General features: G+C 47.9%; 2 protein-coding genes across 12 annotated transcripts in view; both read right to left on the bottom strand.

Moving 5' to 3' along the window:
* Positions 1-30: 30 nt before the first annotated feature.
* On the bottom strand, positions 31-15,183 carry LOC120893472 (PDZ domain-containing protein 8). The gene is given in 9 exon segments (XM_040295392.1): positions 31-1,993; positions 3,034-3,189; positions 3,897-4,011; positions 4,121-4,371; positions 4,374-5,239; positions 5,319-6,350; positions 6,445-6,848; positions 6,918-7,115; positions 14,061-15,183. Coding segments are annotated over 9 exon segments (3,321 nt in total). The 5' UTR covers positions 14,235-15,183; the 3' UTR covers positions 31-1,868.
* Positions 15,184-15,933: 750 nt separating this feature from the next.
* LOC120908564 (voltage-dependent calcium channel type A subunit alpha-1-like) overlaps positions 15,934-20,908 on the bottom strand; it is a 29,707-nt gene continuing 24,732 nt past the window's right edge. For 9 of the 11 annotated variants that reach the window (XM_040319721.1, XM_040319722.1, XM_040319723.1 and 6 more), the window contains one exon: positions 15,934-20,061. In XM_040319721.1, coding sequence (XP_040175655.1) covers positions 19,917-20,061 — 145 coding nt within the window. In that variant the 3' untranslated portion in view covers positions 15,934-19,916. The remainder of the gene's footprint in view (positions 20,062-20,908) is intronic. The other 2 variants (XM_040319716.1, XM_040319720.1) reach the window with 1 other exon arrangement.

Genomic DNA, 20,908 nt, shown 5'->3' with positions numbered 1-20,908 from the left:
GGGGCTTTTACACTAAATGTCCGCTTTGTGTTTTTGTATGAGTATTTTGCTTTTTTTATTTTCAAATTTTCCTAATGCGCCGGATTGTAATGTTGCTATACTTGTCTTGTTTGGTTGCTTTTGGTTGTGTCCAGTAGTCCCTCAATGTCCAGTCAGCGCACTCGAGGTAGCCCTGGAGCCCACAGCAAAAGACATACCAAAAGAAAATCGATCGTACGCACAATCCAGCACGTCAGACACAACCGATCAGTGGCTCATCAGTGGCAAGCGCACCGCAACCTTCTATCGATTATTTGCGCTTTCTGTCGGCAATAAATAAATAAACAATACAGAAACACCCATACCTCGCGTGTGCTGGGGCAAAACGATCAATTCATAAGTGTGAAGTGTTCTAGTTATTATATATCGTAGTAGAGTGCTAAAAAGTGTACTCTTGCAATAGTATGTTCACTCCTTCCATGCTGCTGTGAGTGTTTGTGGGTCGATGGTAAAACAACTGTTAACAATTAGATTATTACAATATCGAGTGTGATCGTGTGCGATCGTGTGTGATCGTGTATGTGTGTGCCGTTTTCTAAACCCGAACCCATAACTCTGGTAACAGCTGTTACATATTAAACACTAGAAGGGCACGATCAGCAACTCTTCAAGATGATGCCCTCCACAGATGCTCTACTCTGCTGTGTCACGAACTAACACGACCTAGTGCTGTTTGGGATGATTTTTAAAACTGTATGTGTTGTGATGAGAACTATTAGGTTTTGTTGTCTTCCACCAGCAAAAACCCACGCCTGAGCAAAACACACCACAGACGGGGTGGTGTTGTATTGCATTTTCGTTTTATTATTTTAATTAGCTTGTTGTGTGGTTGTTTAAACGTTACTACTTGCGCTCCTGCTCTACTGATATCACTCGGCTCAGCTGCGTTACGGGGAGTTAACGGAGAGATATTCAATATTTGCGCAAGGGAAACAGATTGCTAATTGCACGCTTTGCAGGTCTATAGAGAAGCGACAAGTGTGTTGCGATTCTTTGAAAACATTGCAATTGCCAAACAGTAAAAAGAGAAAGAGAGAGTAAAAAACAGAGCACTATACTTGTCATAACGATTAGTCTTGTTGAGTTACACTTTGATCTATTTAAAGTCGTATGATCCGGCGCACCCACACACACACAGGATCAGGAACAAACTGATCTTTCGTGCAATTTCTACATTCCTTTGTTCAATTATATACTCTAGTCAATCTGTGCAAAACACTACTACAGTCTAAATTGGTTGCATATTAGTTTTTTGGCCTTTTTTACGGGGTTTGCAAACAATAATTATGTCTATTTTTTAATTTTGTTCTTGAAGATCGGGTGAGATTTGTTCTTGTTTTCCCTTTTAAACAACACAGTACGCACAAAATCACATTGAAAACGACAAAAAAGTACGGTAGGTTAGAGCTTTTGTATCGTTGCTACTGCATAAGTTCCAAAATACATGTCCAATTGTCACTGTGATCAGCTGGTTATCGTTATCGCTTAACGTAATTAAATTAAATGCAATCAACACTCACTACTCACTAACAAACAGCTCACTGTTACAGCTCGATATAAACAAAAAAAGCAAAATAGAGTAGATAATAAATAAATAAGAGCAAATCACTGGCAGGCAGCGACGCAAGCCAATGAGTGCGCACCGCAAAATGCCCTGCCCTTTTAAGCCTAGTTACATATATCACCGAAGAAAACAGCTCGATTACTTACACAAATTAACCCTAATTTCCTTTTTCTCCTGTTTTCCCTAAACTCTTCTCACGCCCTCCCACTAAACCCCACTAAACCTATACGCTAATCGAAGAAGGAGTGTGTGTGTGTACAGCCTTTCATTTCAATTTCAATTTCCTGCGCCAGAAAGGAGGCCGGTCGTGGCTGGCCGCTTTGCCGACCACCGTTTTCAGCTTCTGCAGCAACTCTGCCTCCCACGTCGCCAGTGTCAGTAGCGTTTCGCCTTGATTGTTTCGCGGGGGGTTGGTTGATTGGTAGTCCGGAAGATACGCGAAGGGGGTGGGGAACACATTACGCACAAAAAGACATTTTGTAAAAACTTTTGCAACGTGTGTTCAATTCCATTTCAGGGAGTGTGCAAAACGGGAGTTTGATTGCATTCGGGGTGGGTTTTTGTTTAAGGGAGGTTGTTTTTGCCACACAAGAGCAGGGTTAAAGGAGCGTTACATTGATTGACCTTTCTAGTAGCGATACGAGTATGTTGTTGATGGTTTTTAGTGTAAAATTGGGAGACGAGATGAAGCTTACTTGCCAGCGGCAAGCAGCATGTATTGGTGTTAAGCGTTTTAAAATGACAACATGTTGATGTAGTTAGCACTAAGAGAGAGAGAGAGAGGGAGAGAGCAATGTCGTGCCGAAATTGGCAAACACTTGTATCTACTGCTACACATCGAGACGGGTTGAAAGAATCGGTTCACAACACACATTTTGATTAGCATTAGCTGGCTGTATAGTAACGCAAGGGAATGCACGGTGTATAAGTTCCATCTAAAGCCACCAGATTTGTTAATCCATGCGACCGGATGTGTGCTGGGGCGCATAGCATGGACAAGCGGGCGGTGTGTACCATAAAAACAAAGGCGGTTTTCTGTACTTGCGTTGACGTATGACCTGGCGAAGCTTAAACGACTCAGTTAGCGCTCTCCGATTTGTAGCCGGACGGGGTAGCGTTTGCCGAAGCGCTAACACTAGCGGAGCGCTGGAATATGCCCAGCGCCCGTTTGCGACACACGGAAAGGCGACGCGAGCGGAAGGGACTCTTTCTACCACCGACGCCACCACCGCTACCGGCGATACTACCACCCGTGCTGCTGCCGGATTGGCTGTCCGACGGTGGGCCATCGTACTGCTGCTGTGAGCGTTGCCGTTGCATCGGCAGCCTGCTGGTGGTAGTACTGCTGCTAGCGGTGATGGTGGGTTCTAGCATTGACGAGCCCAGCGAGTACTGCCGAAGCAAATGCTATTCTCATTGGCCTAGATTACCCTGGACGTACTGCAGGCCCGAGCAGAGGTGCAGCATGATGATGCTGAGCGCCTGCACCCGCTCCTCCGACTGGCCCGCCAGGAAGGCCGATCTGGTGCTGTCGTGCTGCTGCTGCTGCTGCTGGGTCGGCGTCTTGCCTTTGCCATCGGCAATTTCTAGCCGATGGTGCGCGGCGTTTAAGCAGTTAAAGGATGGAAGTAGGGGAGAAAAGGAGGAGAGAGAAAAAGAGATGTATAATTGTATTAAAAGATGGCAAAAATGGTGAATTTTTCATAAGTGCTTGTACAAAACGTGCAAACGTGTAAAACTATATAGAAATAATAAAAAAGCAATTAAAAATGCATTTTAAAAGTCTGAACAAAATGAGATAAATAAACCATTCAACAATAAAAGAAAAAAACCTTACTGATGTGTCAAAAGTCCGAACCAGAAGCACATACAAAAACAAAGAAGGGATGAAGATGAAAAGAAAGAAAACAAAAGTGTAATTCTGTTTGCAGACAGCACGCAAATCATAAGTAGAAGTACATTTATTGCAATTGCAAGCTTATTAGCGAGTTTAAACGTTTATCACATTACATCACATACAATCGAGTCGATTGTGTTGTCTGATCGCTTTTTAAAAAGGAGCGTAAATGCCTTAAGTAACAATGCCACAACGGGTTAGGAACGCATCAACTCTGTCGCTGACACACACACACACACACTTTCGCTAGAGCACCTGTGTCTGATTCATCTATTGCTTATTGCGTATGTATCACACCGGTACCGGATTACGCACAGCCGGTACCGCGGGTCAAAAAGGGAGGTGGTGGGGTAAGCTTTAGTAATAAAACAAAATGCTATAAATCGGCCGACCTACCTTTACTGTTAGCACCTGCGCCACTACCACTACTACTACTACTACTCTCCTTGGTCGCGTTTAGCACGGACTGGTTGATGGTTTCGTAGTCCAGCGCTATGTGCAGTTTGGAAAGCTGCAAAGAGAGTGCAGGGAAAGGATTGAGTACGGCGCACAGTCAAGGCAGACGCACGGGCCTCATCAACAACAACACCACCACCACCACCACCACCGTCGGTCCCTACCAGCTTGTTAATCTTCTCCGTCCGCACGTCCGGCTCACAGTCGCCGTACATCGCTTTGCTGCTGCTCTTGGCCAGCGCCATCAGCGTGTCGGACGGGCCGTACTCGATCAGTGGCGCCGTCAGATCGACAATCTGCTCCATGTTCAGCTCGTTCACGTCCTCCGGCAGGCTTTCGAGCCGCTGCGTCACCAGCAGGAACGGGTTGGCGTTCACGTTCGCCAGCGACTGCTTGCGGGGCGTGTGCTGTGGCGTGGGGGTAAGCTTTTGCTGCTCGGGTTCAGCCCACCCATCGTCGGTATGGAAAGGTTGTTGGCCGAGTTGACGCGCTTCAGCCCCTGCACGAGCAGATCGCTGAAGCTTTGACGATGTGTTTCGAGCTTTGATTTCGGCACAATCTGTTGTTGCTGCTGCTGTTGCTGTTGCTGCTGCTGTTGCTGTTGCTGCTGTTGTTGCTGCTGCAGTTGCTGCTGCTGCTGCTCTTCGGCAATGTCCACGAAGTCTTCCACCTCTATCGTGGGCGATTCGGGCTCGGTCACCTTAAATTCTGGCTGCTGGGTGGTGCCAACGGTTGCCGCCGCTGTGGATGCCATGGATGCCGCTGCTCCGGCCGCCATTATAATGCCGGTCGATGTGGATGAGGTGGTGGACGAACGGTCGGATGCTGTTCCCGCGGACGACTCGTTCGCGGTGCACACGGTCGAGCTTTGACACTTGTTGATACACTTTTTGTGGCAGCACATCGCACAGTCGCGGCACTGGACCGCATCCTTGAGCCAAATTTTCTTGCCACAGTAGTCGCACTGCGTGGTGCGGTGAAAGTGTGTACGGATAAAGTCGTGCTGCTGCTGCGCCGGCAGCTGCGTGAAGGTGGACGAGGCGGACGGTTTGGCATCCAGCGGCAGGCCATCGGTCCGATCATCGTCCAGCTTGTCGGCCGACCCGCGGCTGATCGTGATGAGCCGCTGCTTCTTGTTTTCCGCACTGATCGCTTTGCTGGTGGCGGCGGTGGGCGACGACAGGGAGGCCAGCGCACTGCCGTCCCAAACGAACGACAGCAGCACATCGCCGTAGCAGTAGTTTTGATCAAATCCGGACTGCATCGAGAGTGGGTGATTGGAGCTGAAATGTTAAGGGCCATAATTTAATAAAACAAAACGGACAGCAAGTGAGTAAGGCGTGCGCGCGCGCGTATACTAACACATCGATCGCTTCCGGTGGCAGCAGTGGGTACTTCTTCAGATGGTGCCCCAGATGAGATTCGTTACACTCCACCAGTATACTGTTGATCGGGATGTTGAGATAGCCCAGCAGTCGGTGCTCCTCGTTGCTCTTGCCGAACACGCTCAGGTTCAGGTAGGAATACTTTTCCATCAGCTGGAACGTGCACGGGTCGTCCAGCCGGATGAACGAATTGAATTCCGCATCGATCGACGAGTGTTGCGGGTAGCATTCGACGTTCAGCGCCTTCGGCTTCGGTCCACCGGCAGCCGCCGGCTCCGAAAAGCTGCCCCGCGGCGTCGACGTTTCCGCACCCCCGACCACAATGGTGGACGACTTTTTCACCGGCGTCGTGCCCGGTGTGTTCGAGTGGCTCGACTCCCCGCCACTGTTGTCCTTCGAGTTGCGTCGGGCAAGCTTACGCTCGCGCAGCCCCGCCGTACCGCCACCGATCTGTACCGCTTCCACGTTCTTCACGAACGTAATGTTCAGGTTCGGATCGATCTCCTCAAACTCCGGCTCGTAGTCGTCCAGCAGCGCATCGTTCCTGATCTGCCCCGGGACGAGCCGCTCGATGCGCAGCACAAACATGGGCCTGTTCAGCGTCTTGATCACCTTCGGCACCTGGCTAATGTTCGTCACCCGCTTGCCCTGGATCGAGAGCAACACGTCGCCCCGGCGCAGCTCCGCCTTTGAGGCCGGCGTGTTCGGTATGACCGCATCGATCAGCACGGTCTGGTCCGACTGCTTGAACACGATGCCGATCTGCTGGTTTTTGGCCTTGTGTATCTCGATGTCGAGCGACACGATCATTGTCGCGCCCTGGTCGTCCTGCTGGCGGGCCACCACCCAGGGCATGTGGGCGAGCGTCAGCGTGCAGTACACGTGCGTCAGCGTGCGGATCGGCGCATTCAGGCGGGAAATTTCCGCTATCGTCACCTCGAGCGAACCGTTCGGCACGATCTCGTTCAGTTCGTAGTCCTCTTCCACACGGTGGAAGAATGGTTTGTATCTGAAAGTAGCGCAAAGGAAAAAGAAGAAGGTCAATTAATGAGTGTAATGTCCTGCTGACGTTGCATGCAAAGGGACAAAACGATAGTACGCACCTTAGCTTATAGTTGGGAAGCGTGTGCTTCCGGCGGATCGCCTTCCGTATCTGGTTCGAGATCAGGCTGGTAATGTTGGACTGCATCTGCCGGCCCTGGAAGTGGGACTGCACGTCCAGCTCCACCTTCGGGTCGTTGATGAAGCTAAGCGACCAGTGCGTGTACGGTTTGCGGGTAAACTGCAACCGGGCCAGCCCGGACACCTGCTTCACCCGCAGCGCCAGCGAACCCTTCTTCCCCAGCACCATGTCGGCGTCGATCGTGAGCCGAAAGTTGCCCTCGTAGTGCAGATCCAGCAGCACATCCAAGCTTTCGATGTGTCCCTCGTCCGGGTGCAGGTCGACCGCGTGCAGGCGAAAGTTTTTTATCTCCGGAAACTGGCTACCCAAATCCAGATCGCGAATCTGTTGAATGAGGTTAGGATCAGTAGAAGCCTCCCTCCATTTCGTGCCCTTATCACGCCCTCTACTCACCGTCAGCTTATCAAACAGCTTGCCCGTGGTCGTCTTGCTTATCAGCTCGTCCAGCTCGAGCGACAGCTTCCGGTGGAACCACTTACGCACGCGGTTCGACTGCCGCAGCTCAAAGTACAGAAACTGCAGTATCAGATTGATGGCCATTATCGTGGATTTGCTTTCCTGATCCGGTGCCTTTATGTTCTCCAGCAGCGTCTGTCGGCGCGTCATGCGGAGTAGAGAACGTGAAAAACAAACAAATTAAAAGCACGCGACAGCGATTGGGAGCTAGTTAAGCGAATGGCCCTGCGGGAGGGGCGAATGGTTGCTTCTTAGGAGAGAGAGTAAGGATGCAATCAAGCGCAAATAATAACGAAACACAAACGAACGCTACTAAATCATACATCGCGTCACCAACACCACCTCCACGCAGCATCCGTACCCGGAGGAAGGGGAGACATTCGCCTCACTTCTGGGAGATGTCACACCAGCAGGATATCGCCCACGTGCGATATACTGCGCACGGCAACAGCCCACAAGGCCACCTTCGCCCGCCGAGAGCATTATATATGGAGGGAGTTTCACCCGTCACCCCCCCCAGCGTCCAGCGAAAACGTGTGCTTTGCCGAGCACGCCGCTGCTGGAAGGACGTGCTCTTTTGTGTGATTGAAAGTGTGGATTTGTTTTCACATTTTGTGCGCGCGTAGGCACGGTGCGGAGGGAAAAGGCTTTCGTTCTAAAAATAATTCTAACGAAATTAATCACCCACGGAACCGGTGACACACACATAAACACACAATAACAATATTCCCCTGGCGTGCTGGTTTGGGAGAGAAACCCCTTTTCTGTGAGGAAGTTTGATGTTTTTTTTATTTGATTTTTACCCCCTCTTCGGTGTTAAATTAGAAATAGAGGAATATAAATCTTGCGCGAGCAACGAACGAAGCTTCTGCCAACGCCAAAAGGACGAAGAAGATACATTTTCGAAAGGACGTTTTCCTTCTGCCGCAACAGCCGCCACACAGCCGAGCCGGGTTGTCCAACAACGTTCACATTAAACGTCCTTTCAACACCGTTGCCTTCCGGCTGGGATGGGCCACGGTGCCGGGACGGCACGCCGCTTTCTGCGAAAACAAAAATGCTGTTTGCGTTTGCCGGGTTGACCCCGTCCTCATCCTTGTCGTCGTTGGCGTTGTCTGTCCTGTGTGTTGGCGTCTTCGTGCAGACGCCTCCGGATATACTTGCACCTTAATGTCGCCCGCACCGTTGTCAGGCAGTGACGGTAATTAATTAGGGCGGGCTCAGTGAATTATCTGCGATATGAATTTCGGTGCAGGAGAAACAGTTCGACAACAGCACGCCGTTCAATTTAACACGAACGTGTTTGAAGGGGTCCGCCGCTGCAGACTATCTCCTTCAAGGTTTGATATTTTAAGTTAAGCATCAGCTACGAGGCCAGCGTGATTTGCTTGCTTTCTGTATAAATGATTAATTATCAAGCTTCGTTTCGAGGGAAACGAAAGCAAACCTTCGCATTGCCATCGTTGTTAGGCTAGAGCTCCACCATCGTCCTTTCTCTACAGCTTCTCCAAGATTTTCCACACCCGGCGCATTGTCCAGACGAACAGTATGAGCGTACACGTGGTACCGATCCCGATCGACACGATGAGCGATATGTGTACGACCAGCTTGGTGATGTTGTTCACACTGCCCAGTATGCACATCCCCAAGCTGACGAACGCTTCCCGCGGCAGCGTACAGTTGCACTTCCACATGGTCTCGATCGATGGTTGGTTACTGAGTACGCGATCATCTGCGTTGAACGTCGCGAACGATTGCGTGAGCATCGGCTCAATGTCGTACCCGAGCTGGAACACGATTTTCTCGCTCGTCTTGATCAGGATCTGGTAGAGCGAGCTGGCCACGGTCGGCTGGACCGTACCGCACCGCTCCAGATCGACACGCACGTTCTCGAGAAACAGATCGGTGCAGCCGGTCGACTGCTCCACCCAGAAGGTAAACTGGATCAGCGACTTCAGCCCGCAGTATAGCTCCAGCACGCCCTCGACGATGTCGGTCGCGTTCGGGTGCGGCTGCGACTGGACGCGCACCGAGATGCAGCAGTATTCTTTGATCGGCTGCAGCACCGCCGGCAGGTCCACCTCCGACTTCTTATCGAGCGTGCTGAGGTCGTAGATCCGATCCGGGATGAGCAGGGACGCGTTCGAGTCCGGCGTGACGTGCGTTCGTATCTGGCAGGCCATTCGCGGTGCCGCTACCGTCGTCGTTTCGTCCGAATTGTCGGGTGGCACCGTGGGGCCGGCTGCTGTCGTGGAGTGCTTATTCCCACTCGGTAAAGCATTGTTGACTATAAACTGCCCGTCGGTTGCGTGTGGCAAGGTGCCGAAGAGCACCACGGTACAGTACCAGAACAGCGGAACACGCAGCCATAAGTGGAACATTGTAGGACTGTGACTGAGTGACTGACGGGGTACACACTGGGGCATGTAGCGTAGCTTTGTGTCCAGCGCGGCCAACCAGCAGCAAGTGTTTGATTGAATAATAATTGATGGATAAACATGTGCTTTCATCATAGATGGAGAGAACATAATACCATCTACAGTCATTCGGCGTCTATTGGTCAATGGTTTGGGGATTTCTAGGAATGCACCAGCAGTCCAAAACGAAACGAGTGTGAAGAAAGGTCGATAATTCAACTGGCGGTTCAACTGGACGTCATTGCAATAAATTCGGACAATCTCGGGGCAGTTTGTTAGTTTTTTTTGAATCGCTAAGAACCTTCCAAAAGTGTCTTCCTAAATTCTCAAATTCTTGGAGCCCAACCTTCAAATTGTCATAATAAATCCCTCTCACCTTTCGACCCCTTTTGTTCGTGTCCCCAGGGAGTCAGGATTGAGGTCGTAAATTTTTTACAACAAACCAAAGCCGCTTGCCATCCTTGCTGCGTACACCACCGCCATCCTGCTCCGTACATCACCACAATATCTTCGGCAATAAAACCAAAGTGATAATGAGGAGAATGGGTTTCGTTTTGAGATGGTCCCCGATAGCAAACTAAAGAACGCCTTTCCTGTTTGCCGTCTTACTACTACTACAGGACGGTGACGGGCACGGGCACACTATCCTAAGGCCAGGAGGCATTAAATCGTCAACCAAGCGTCTCCCTGCCCAGGTGGCAACATTCTTTCTTATTAGTTTAGTCGTGTCCTGTGGGGGGAGGGAAGGCCCGTACGTCCCCCAGGCAGGTAAGTAAGGCAGCCGGCGGCCAAACGGTTGATGAAAATTATGAACCATAATATAGCAGCAATGGTGGAAAGCCATTTTCCATGCTGGTGCGCTGGGTGTACGCCGACCGATGTGAACATTTTTAATGATGTTTGTCAAACCGGTGTCTCGTAACCCGGGCCAGCCGCACGAGCAAAGATGAGGAAGTCGCCCTCCCCGGGGAGGAGAGGAGAGTACACGGCACGGTATCCGTTGCTCAATCTTTAACAACACGAGCCAGCCTGCCTCGGTGCTACCAAATCAGGTCTCGGCTGCAGGTGTTTTAACTGCAATCAATAACTTAGCACCGGGCGCCGGGAGCGGCTTGGTAGCCCAGCTTCGTGCCGCTGGAAGATCCTTTTCTCTTACGTGCGCGTTTGGTTTGGTGTAGCGTAGTGCTGCAAAAAAAAGGACACACCGGTAGAGCACCACTTCTCTCGGTTGGCTTGTGTCATTTCGACTGTGCCTTGGCGATAAAAACGGGTTCTTAAGGGGAACAAGTTAACCCGTGAACAGCCACTCGACACACACACACACACACTATTTATAACCACTCATTATGTAGTTGGTACTTGGCCAACGGAAATCATGCTCTGCTCGAGCGAGTTTTGAGGGAGTTTTCTGCTCCTTCACCTACCGAGCGCGGCGAGTGATGCAATGAAAAATTTAAAAAGGGGATGAAAGGAAAAAAAGAAGATTTCGTGAAGAATTTTACAAAGCTTACGGTCTCTCCAAGCAGCCGCCGCCGGTTGGAATTGGAGGGAAAATTCTAAGCAAACGAAACTTTTCGTACCGCTCTTGCAAGGGGGAAAAAGGGCACCATGACTAAGCTACAACAATGAGGAATGCAGCTTTGAGAGGTTTTTATGTGTGTGTTAGTATGTGTTGCGGTGCCATTGTGAGTTAGCAACTTTAATTCGAGCACCATCAGCCGCCGCAGGGTGGCCATACATTTTAGAGCAGCAGCAGCAGCAGCAGCAGCGCGGCAACGTCGAAAAAAGGAAAGCAAAGAACCAGCGCCTTTTCAGTTTTCAATTCATGCCGCCGCCCAATGAAATTGAGTAATCGTGAGCGGGCTGGGTTTGCTGCTCCAGCCCGCCCGGTAAACGCTGTGCACACGGTGCGCTCGGCACAGCAACTGGGTCGCCGTCCAGATGGGTGATGGTAGCAGCCCTTTCGCCTAGCGCACGAAGCTTTGACAAATGAAAACAGGAGTGTGTGGTGGTTCGTACATGTGGTCCATCCACAATTCCGTTCTGTCACCCCACCCCACCCGCGCTAGTGTGGGCAGATGGGGATTTCTTTTGTAGTGGGTTCAGCTGGGTGGAAATTCATTGCTTGCGCATTCCTCTCCTGCGGCAGATTCACAAGATGTGCTCGAGTGGTCGTGCCCGTACGTGTAGTCACATTGATCCTGGCTGATGCCCGCTTCCCGTTCGACGGTTACCGAATCTCGGTGTAACCAATCTTGTTGGCCACAATCTCACACACACACACACAGGCGCGCGAGTGGGCAAGAGTTCAAACTTTGTGCGCACATTCTTATCAGCCGGGAAGCCAACCAGACATCGTACGACAGACGGTGGCAGTTGCTAAAATTAAAAAGAAGAACTAAAAGAAGAAGAATAAAAGGAGTAGAGTGGGCCAGGACACAATCTATGATCCGTGGTGCTGCACGCCATGCGTTCTGTGGCTTGTCTTTCTGCATCCAATTGGATTTGTTGGAAAATCTTATTCCTACTGGATTGGTTGAAACATTCTTCCGCACTATTTCTACTTTTCTCCCGCAGCAAAGCACCGCATATTTTATGTGTGGAAAATGTGGGCTTTGGAGAAGGAAAAACTTGTTAACTTTCATCGTTGAGTTTCGTATGTTTGGTTGTGTGTGTGGTGTAGTGGTCGCTCCGCTGCAACGAGATCTTTTCCCCCTATCCGGTTGGGGCTGAGAGGCCACGTTCTGGGAAAAAATTTCAAAAATCCATTCGCACCGTTCCTTTTGAGCTGTTTTCAGCCCGAACCGGTCGATGGGGTGTGGTGGTGGTGTTGGTGGTGGAATTTGTTTTACGTGCTGTCCCCTGTTTCGCTTTTGATCTCTGTCTCTCTCTCTGCTCAAAATTAACATAACTGTTTGCCAGCACCGGCGGTTGCACCATCTCGAGTGTGGGACAGGAAGTAGACAGCTCTCGGGGCAACGGGGCAGTGAAGTTGCTGGACGTCAGCTTTCCTATCTGTTGATTTTGGGAAATGAATCCGGTTACCATGCTCGCCAAATAAAATCGCAGCTTCCTCGGGGAAGGATAATAATTGCTAGCAACAGTTTACGATTAAAGCAGGAAACGGAGGCTACAGCGCAATGCATAATCCTAATCCTCAATCCCATGGTTCCGGGGTGGAAAAGTAGAGCGTTTTGGTTAAGGTCGTCAAGTTGGAGTTAGGCTTTGCACTCTCTCTCTCTCTCTCTCCCTATTTATCTCCTCCATGACGTCAAAAACGTTCGCTTAAAGGTGCAAAATCGATCCGATGGTTCATTAAATCGCAATGAGCTTGACGGTCCGGCCATCGGGCGGACGCTTTTCCTTCGCCGCTGAAAATCTGTTTTTGCATCATTTATCGTAGCCGATGTTCCCCCCCCCCGTTCTCTTCTGATTATTCATATTTAATAATCAACGGGGCAGGTGAATTCAACACATTTCAACGAAACACAAATTCAAACTTGTTTAGAGTGAGTCATATTTTAACGGTCGGAAAAGTCGTGATTTGGGGTGGAGTGTTGTTTGCGCCAAACTTTGCATAATTAGGAAACAGAAGAGTATGATTAAATGTGCCTCTCAATAGGCACCAAACGGACACAATACTTTACGTTCTAAACTCTTATCAGTGCTTTGAATTTTTGTCGTGAACCCAAACCCACGGCAACAGAAACAAATGGCACACACGCAGACCCATTAATTCATACCATGCTGTGTCCCAGCTCCTCTTCTTTCCCTTCCCCACAGTGTTTTGAAGCTACAGACCACGCTCATAAAAAAGAAACACGCTCACCCCGCTGTCCGCGAACCAACCTCAATCGATGAACCCATCGAACGGTGGTTGACTGTGTAACAACATTAAGACATCTTTTTCTGTGTCTGTCGTAAAAAAAAAACAAACAAAAGTGAAACCTGCGCTATCAACCGCTTAAGCGGTGAGGGGGGGAGGGGGGGTGGTAAAAACAGCACTACCAAATCCGCCATCGACCGGCGAGTCTCAGCCACCAGGCGGCCACCAAGCGGAAAAGGGCAACAACCGCCAAAAAAGCACAATCAAGGGAAGGACAAACGGGTACCGATGCAGCACCGACCGCGGTGCGTCATTTAACCGGAACGGTTTGGGGCTTTTGGGGGCCTCGTGGCGGCCCTACCCGTAAATGTGTCTTCACGCGTGAGTCACACACACACACCCGCCAGTGTCAGTAATAAAAACATGCCCATTTCCACGATGGTTTTCGATGGAGGAAATGGAACTGCTTTCGGGAAAAAGGGAGGGGGCGGAAAGTAGGTCACGAGCTATTGGGCCCAATTTTTTTTGCTGTTGCTGTTCATTGGGGTATCCCCTTCGTTTCCTGGTGCTTTTCCTCGTGCCAATATGCTTTATCGGGGTTGTTTTCGGTGTCTTACGAATGTGTTTCCTCAGCATTTTACGGTGAAGGATAAACATCCCGCAGGCAATCGGAGAAAAAAGAAAGATTACACTCTCAAGAACGGGCTGAACAGGATGGAAAACAAAACAGAAATCGAGCAAAAAAGCGAAAAAATAAACAGAACAAAACGGAAATTGGACACTCCCGTAGCAGCAGCAGCAGCTGGGGGAGCGGGAAACCGGGACCCCGGGACTTACATCGGGCAGTACGTAGCGTTCGCTGAAGGCCGATTTGCGCTGATTTTCCTCCTCCTGGTCCAGTTCCGGCAGGCGGAAGTATCGCACGAAGGCATAGTACTGGATCAGCAGCATTACCACCGCCCCAATCACGCACGACATCAGGCAGAACAGGAGCAAGTTGACGAAATCCATCGTGCCGACCGGGACAGGGGGAGACTCGGGCTCGGTGTCCTTTCTTTGATTATGTGTATGTGCCTCCCTGTTGCAACGGAATGTAGCAATCGGCACAAAACGCGGCGCGTGCTTCGATTTGCCTTGACCTTTCCGATTGTTTGCCGATGCTGCACGGCCACAGGTCCTGCGGGGAGTTGGGGCCCCTTGCACTACGGTTGTTAGGGACAACGGGGCTGACTGCAATTAATTTTGCTTTTGTTTTTAATTTCACACGCAAACCCACACACACAAACACCGGTGCGCACACGGGGATTGTTGTCGATCGACCGGAGGCGCACTGTATGACTAACTTTTAATCACTTCCGTTCCGTCGCCCGTTTACAATCGACGGAGAAAGCGACTGCTCGCGGCTTACACGGCACACAGCGACGGGTTTTTTTTATATATATTTCGTCACCCTCGCCACCCGTTTCTTTTTGATGCGCTTGATTCAGGAACGGGGAATACACACGGCACTCGGTGTGCATGCTAGAAGCTAGAACGGCACCGCCCGCACAACCACCGTACACTCTTGGCCGCTTTGTTGGAAGCAATTTCGCGCGTCACCCGACTCGCCGCGGACATTATTAATTTAGCACTAATGCAGGCTGGTGGCACCTGTCGCGATTCACCGAAGCACCGGAGCAGAGCGTACACGGGTTATGCGAACAAGGACTGGTGTTGCATCGTGCGTGGTGCTGTGGCACACCGTTCCCGACACGGTTCTCCCAAAAACACGGCTGTCCCACAAGGTGTCCTCACGTTTCGGGAGGGGTGGGAGGAAAGCGGAACACAACCCTCCGCACGTTCACTGTATTGCGCGCACGGTTTCAGTGTTGCTGCCTCAACATCCGCGATCGAAATTGTGTTCGGGCTCGCAACCAGGCAGCAGAAAAGTGCTTACACCATTGTTGTTGTTGTTGTGTTGTGTCGAGCCATCGTTTTGACAGTTGCCACAGCGATGTAGGGTGGAATAGGGACGCGCGAGAAAGCAGTGCCGAGTAAAATAGGGTGGTTTTTCGAAGGAAAATAATGATAAAGATTGCTGAGAATTTAGTAAAAATGTACTAGTGCATTAGCTGAAACGTTTGCTTTATTTGTTTATGCGTAAAATTGCAAATAATAGTTAAAATAATCCAACGATACTGCATACGATTTTGCAGTACGGGCAGAGTGCGCATTCCCATTGCGCGATTTTGACAGCAAAGACCGTGTCCAGCGTTTCAAATTGACAGTTCGAAGATGTAACGTCGTTACAAGTTCGGTTACGTGTTGGTGAAAGTTTGGGAGTTAGATTCAACGATTTGCGTTGGAAAATTGATTGTATGTATCAATATCATATATGAAAGTGCGTATAATAATTGTAAGTTTGCTCTGTTCAGTAAAAAAAGGTAAGCTCAACATATGCATGTGATATATTGCTATCCATTGCGCCACACAATGAAACACACACAAACAAGCAAATGTTGTTGTATTTTCTGATCTTTTTAGATTGATTTTCTTTTATTAGTTCATAACCTTTTTTATCGCCTCCACGGTTGCTGTTGTTGTTGTTGTTTTTGGTTGATTTTTGTTTTCTTCATCAGAAATATTGCTAAATATAAAATAGTGAAAAAATGTACAAATGCTGTGGATGCATCCAAATCGCTCTTACCGGCACCCTTTGCTTTTGTGTGTTTTTTTTGTTTTTATTTGTTTTTGTGCAATTTTTGCAAAACTACTCGCTCGCTGAAAACTGAACGCGCTTCCAAACCGATACCAACGGAATGCAAATTTGCTTACTGCCCCATGATCCACCACCTCCCTAGAGGAGGTTTAAATATCCTCTGTGTTGTGATACTTTGTTTTCCTACGTGAACATTATAGTTAATCTGAAACAGAATAGAAGCAACTTTCTGAGCCCGGTTATGCGTGTACTCGGTGAAAGGCAAGTAACTCGAGAAGAAAGAAAGGAAGTGAAAAAATACATCTCAGAACAATAGGACAGTACGATTTCCTGTTGTATGGAAGAGTGGCAGTAAGAATGCATATTTCATTTCGATATCATCTACCAGTACCAGTTCCCTTGGCCCTTTTTATTCGCGATGACCGGTAAACGGTACGGTAATTGCTGTGTAATTTTAATTTAATCAAAAGCACAGCTTCAGCAAATAGTAAAGCCATCCAACAAGCGCTACCTACTTTGTGACGCTAAACCCTGCAGGTGATCAATGGATGAAGACAAACTAATTTGGTACTTCTAAATATGCGGCGTTTTGGCGATTATCCCTTTGCTATCCGCGTTGAAGGTAGGTAAAGGAGTTCGCGTTATAATTAGTTTGCGATCTGGTAAATGTAACGACTGTTCCTCTACGCGTGGAGCATCAAACCAGCTAACCAACCCTCGATTGCCTATGGTATGTACAGTTCGCCTGCTGCCGCCCCGAACGGCACGGTACTAGTAGTAGTGTTTTGCAAATGTGAAATTGGAATTGTTTCGTTTAGCTAGTGAGAATTCAATTGGTTGCTTGCGTTAGTAAACGTTATCCTGCTGGCGGACTATCTCTCCCTTTCTTTCTCTCCCTCTTCATATAGCTGTATGTATATATATCAACATGAGTTCAGGTTATCGGTTTCCCCGTCTGTTTTCCTTTCTCTTTCGTTTTTGTTATGCGGTTTTGTGTTGTACGTGGTGTGCGTTTGGGGTTAGCTTCGCTGTTAGCTAATTGTATTATTTTGCATCGAATTTAATGATTTGGTTGTATTATGCGTTCTGTTTTTTTTTATATTCAGTTATGTTCATGTCACTTTTTCGTTTTGTTGTGGTTGTGTTTGTAACTTCTAAAATTGCGGCAAAGTTTTTGGAGGTCGATTTGAATTAGCTTAAATTAGCCTACGCACTAAATTGGTTGGTTTTAGCTAAATGTCTAAATGTTATCTTATCACTTTTCCCGTTGTTGTTTTTTTTTCTTTTCTGTTTGTTGTTTGCTTGTTTGTTTGCTTGCTTACTTCCTGTGTTGAACTTTTCCCGTCCAATCTGTTCCGCACTGCTGTATTAGTGTGTGTATTCTTGATTCCTCACTAATTGCTTCATGGTTTTTGAACCCCGCCCCATTCTACTATATTTATATATGGAATACTATGTATGATTATACTTTAAAAGTAAACATTTCGTTTTTATTTATTCGAATGTATAGGGTGCATTTGCTCCGAGTATGTCCTCGATCGGGCAGAGCGATGTTGAGTTGAGTGGCTCCTGGGAGGCTGGTAGTAAAACTGTATGCATAATATTATAACATAACAAACATCAAAACTGCAATTTTGTTAGGTGCGCTTCAGCGCCACTATCCAATCCAGAACGGGCATGCATATGAGCGTGCAGGCAAAAGTGGGAAATAAAAGAAATTTGTTATGTTTGTTTTGTTTTCGTCTCTCCTTCTGTTTCTCCCCATTTAATCGCTGCTGTCGATTTTTATTATGTAAACATTATATCGCAATGACTAGCACCGTCACAGGGAATGGTGTTGGTGCTAGTATTTGTTTTTTAATTATTATTATTGCTATAACCGATTCATATTTGCAAAAATGTTTTCACTCATTGTTGTGTTTTGTTGTCTTATGTTGAAGCAATCGATTTTTTTGATTGTATCGATCCAATTGCACCTACCACGGCTGTATCCCCACCAACGTTTAGAAGCTATATCAATTCGCCGTACCCACCCTTCCGTAACATTCGCCTTTCCCAAATTTTTAAAGCTTTATTTAAACTCTGCCATTGCAACAAGAGAGAGAGAGAGACATTCTATCAACTAGCCTACCGGTACGCAATTAAGCAGTACAAATAAATGGAAATATCTGTCCTGCTGTTACTGCTACTCAATTTCTACCAATAGTGCAATGCTAATCGTTGGTGCAGTTTGCCAATGATTCGCCGATGCTGGTACTGTATGTATGTATGGGTCGAACGGATAAACCTGGCGTTGCCTACAAATTCAAAGCAACGCAATGGAACTAATAGCCAAGAGAGCCGTAGCTACTACGTGCGGGAACAAGCAGTTGCTTAACGTGCGTTTGATGTTCAAGGTATGAGTATGATTGATATGATTGTAGTTTTATTTTGTGTGTTTGCTGTTCTAGAAAAGAATTGCTAAAAAACGAAGACAAACTCTTCAAGCAAACGGTCACAAACGCTCTACTCGTATGCTATATGAAACGTAGACTTAGATCGTTCTATTCAATTCCTATTTCAAAAACTACCCGCCTGATTTCGTTTCTTTTCTGCGTCGGTAAGATTCTTCTCCTATAATGAGGCTATTATTATAAACTAGACAGGAAATTAACAACAACAGCACAATAAAAAAAAACATTGTTCTAAGTAATTGCCTTAACGAAACAGTACTAAAAACGCCTGATTGTTAGAGTGATAAACGCTGGCAACACTTGCACGAAGAACAAAAACAAATGCAGCTTAAACTCGAACACCATATCGCTACTACTTCGCACTTTCTTTCCTATCCTTCCCTCTTTCCCTGTCCACTAACTTGCATATAAACTATAGTAACGAGTTGCCTAACGTAAAACAACAGCACCCTCAACGCGAACGGGGCTTGCACAATTGTTCTAAAAATTAGTTTTGCTCGATGCACTATGAACGGATGCATTTAATACTTCGTGTTTTGTGTTTGTTTTTTTCTTCTTCTTTTTTTCACGAAAAAAAACCACAGTTAACCTCAAAAGTCGAGACACTACACGCACGTGCACGTCTGTGCTAAAAACTAGATTGCTTCAACTTTTGTTTCCTTCATCTTTATCGATAAATCCCCCTGTCACACACACACATATACTCCCTCTATATCCCTTCTCATTCAAATATCAATCGCGAATGGAACAACAACGTGTACGCCATATTGCTTTTACCCCCTCAACTAACCTCACATATCGGCGTGGTGCCCTTTCCCGCCTTTTCTTTTGCGTAGTGGAGAAAGTGGATTTTGCAAAATAGAAGGGAACGATTCGTTTGTGTTTTTTTTCTCCGGCTCCACGGTTTACTATATTACACGCACCGCCTTGCCTCATGCCTTCTCTTCCCTTCCATCTTGCTCCTTCTTTTGGCGACAACTTACGATTATGCACTTCGGAATGAAACTTGCCTCTTGCTAGCTTGTTGATGAGGGACGTTGTGCACGGTATGTACTAAAGCTCGCACAAACTCACAACAGAGTTATGCTCATTTTGGATGGAACTCGATGCGTTCATGCGCTTCAAATGCCCACGAACTGCGCAGCCACGAATGCGCTGTCTCCCTTTTCCCCCCTTTCTGTCGAATATAACGGCCGAATGTACGGCATGAAGCGAGCGTTATCTTAAGCGTTACGAACTCACTAGCTGCACTCAGAGAGGTGATCCTAAAGCAAAACAAACCTAACCGGAGATTAGTTTGATCACAATCGTACGCAGATCTGCCAGGTGCGCTGGTAAGCTCCGCTGCAAGTGTACTGGAGCGGTGCTGTATTGGGGCGGAAGAGTGACGCCCGCGGTGGCCCTCGCACTGGTCGGGTAGTGTCGGGGAGCATGATGGGCCCGGATATGCTCGTTCATTGCTGCTGGTTTGGCAGTGGAGTTGTTGTTGTTGTTGTTGTTGGATAGTGTTATTGATTTCGTTGTGTCTGCAGATAACTGGTGCTAGCACCAGTCGCCTTCGTCCGACTCGGAGTAGATGGAATGCATGCCCACCTTCGGTTTGTAGCCGTTCAGGGCGGACGAACCGAACGAGCTGCCCCCGGTACGGCCCAGCGTGTACAGATGCTCGTAGGACAGCGGTTCCACGCTGAAACAAACAAACGAATGTATAAGGATGTGTTACGGTAAGTAGGAACTGTTCTGTTTCTATCATCATAATTGCCTGTAAATGTGCTGTAATGTGCTAATACAAGTGTTACTAATATTGATTGGTCGCACGATTTCACTTATGCGCGAATCCAACGTCTGTATCATCTCGATTGGGAAATTTTTGTAGTCGTTGGAATATTGTGATGTCGGAATTACTGATGCAATAGTAACGAATGGCAAAAAAGGGCAGGGTGGTTTAAAAAGAACATTCACTGTTCTCAGTGAGTTGTATCAGAATAAAAGTGTGGCTGAGATGTGTATATTTATTTAACTCTATATTTAGCCCCGATCGTGAGACTTCGGGAGTACTCGGCCTTATCAGAGCTAGGCGACGAGGCCACACTAAGCATTTACCGTGTCGCCCTCTGTGCGAAATTACAGGGGACTACACCTTCAGCGCAAATCGGTTGTTAACACTTTAAGCGCCGTGTCATATAAATTCGCATGACGGTTTTGCTCACCGTTCGGCATTGCATCTGCCGCTCAGTGATTCTCTTGAGAACGAATGAGGTAGGAAAGAGAGAACGAGAACGACATATGTTACGCCGCTTACCGCAATGAAACAAAAGAGTGATAACAGTCGCACGAGAAATTATCGCTCTCATCGCTCTCTTGTCATGCGCTTCGTGCTCACTCAAAAACTGTGACGTCAGGCCGGCGGTCAAAGTGTTAAACGAATGATTCATTAGGTTGGGATGCACATCTATCCATCGGCTATCTGTGTGTTGATGAGCAACTAACTTTTAGACGTTTCAAACGCTTGATTATTAGACCACCGCCACGTC

This window comes from Anopheles arabiensis, chromosome 2 (assembly GCF_016920715.1).
Source record: "Anopheles arabiensis isolate DONGOLA chromosome 2, AaraD3, whole genome shotgun sequence".
Lineage (NCBI taxonomy): Eukaryota > Metazoa > Arthropoda > Insecta > Diptera > Culicidae > Anopheles > Anopheles arabiensis.
Note: the sequence above shows the minus strand (reverse complement) of the source record. Positions and strands in the feature narration are given on the sequence as shown.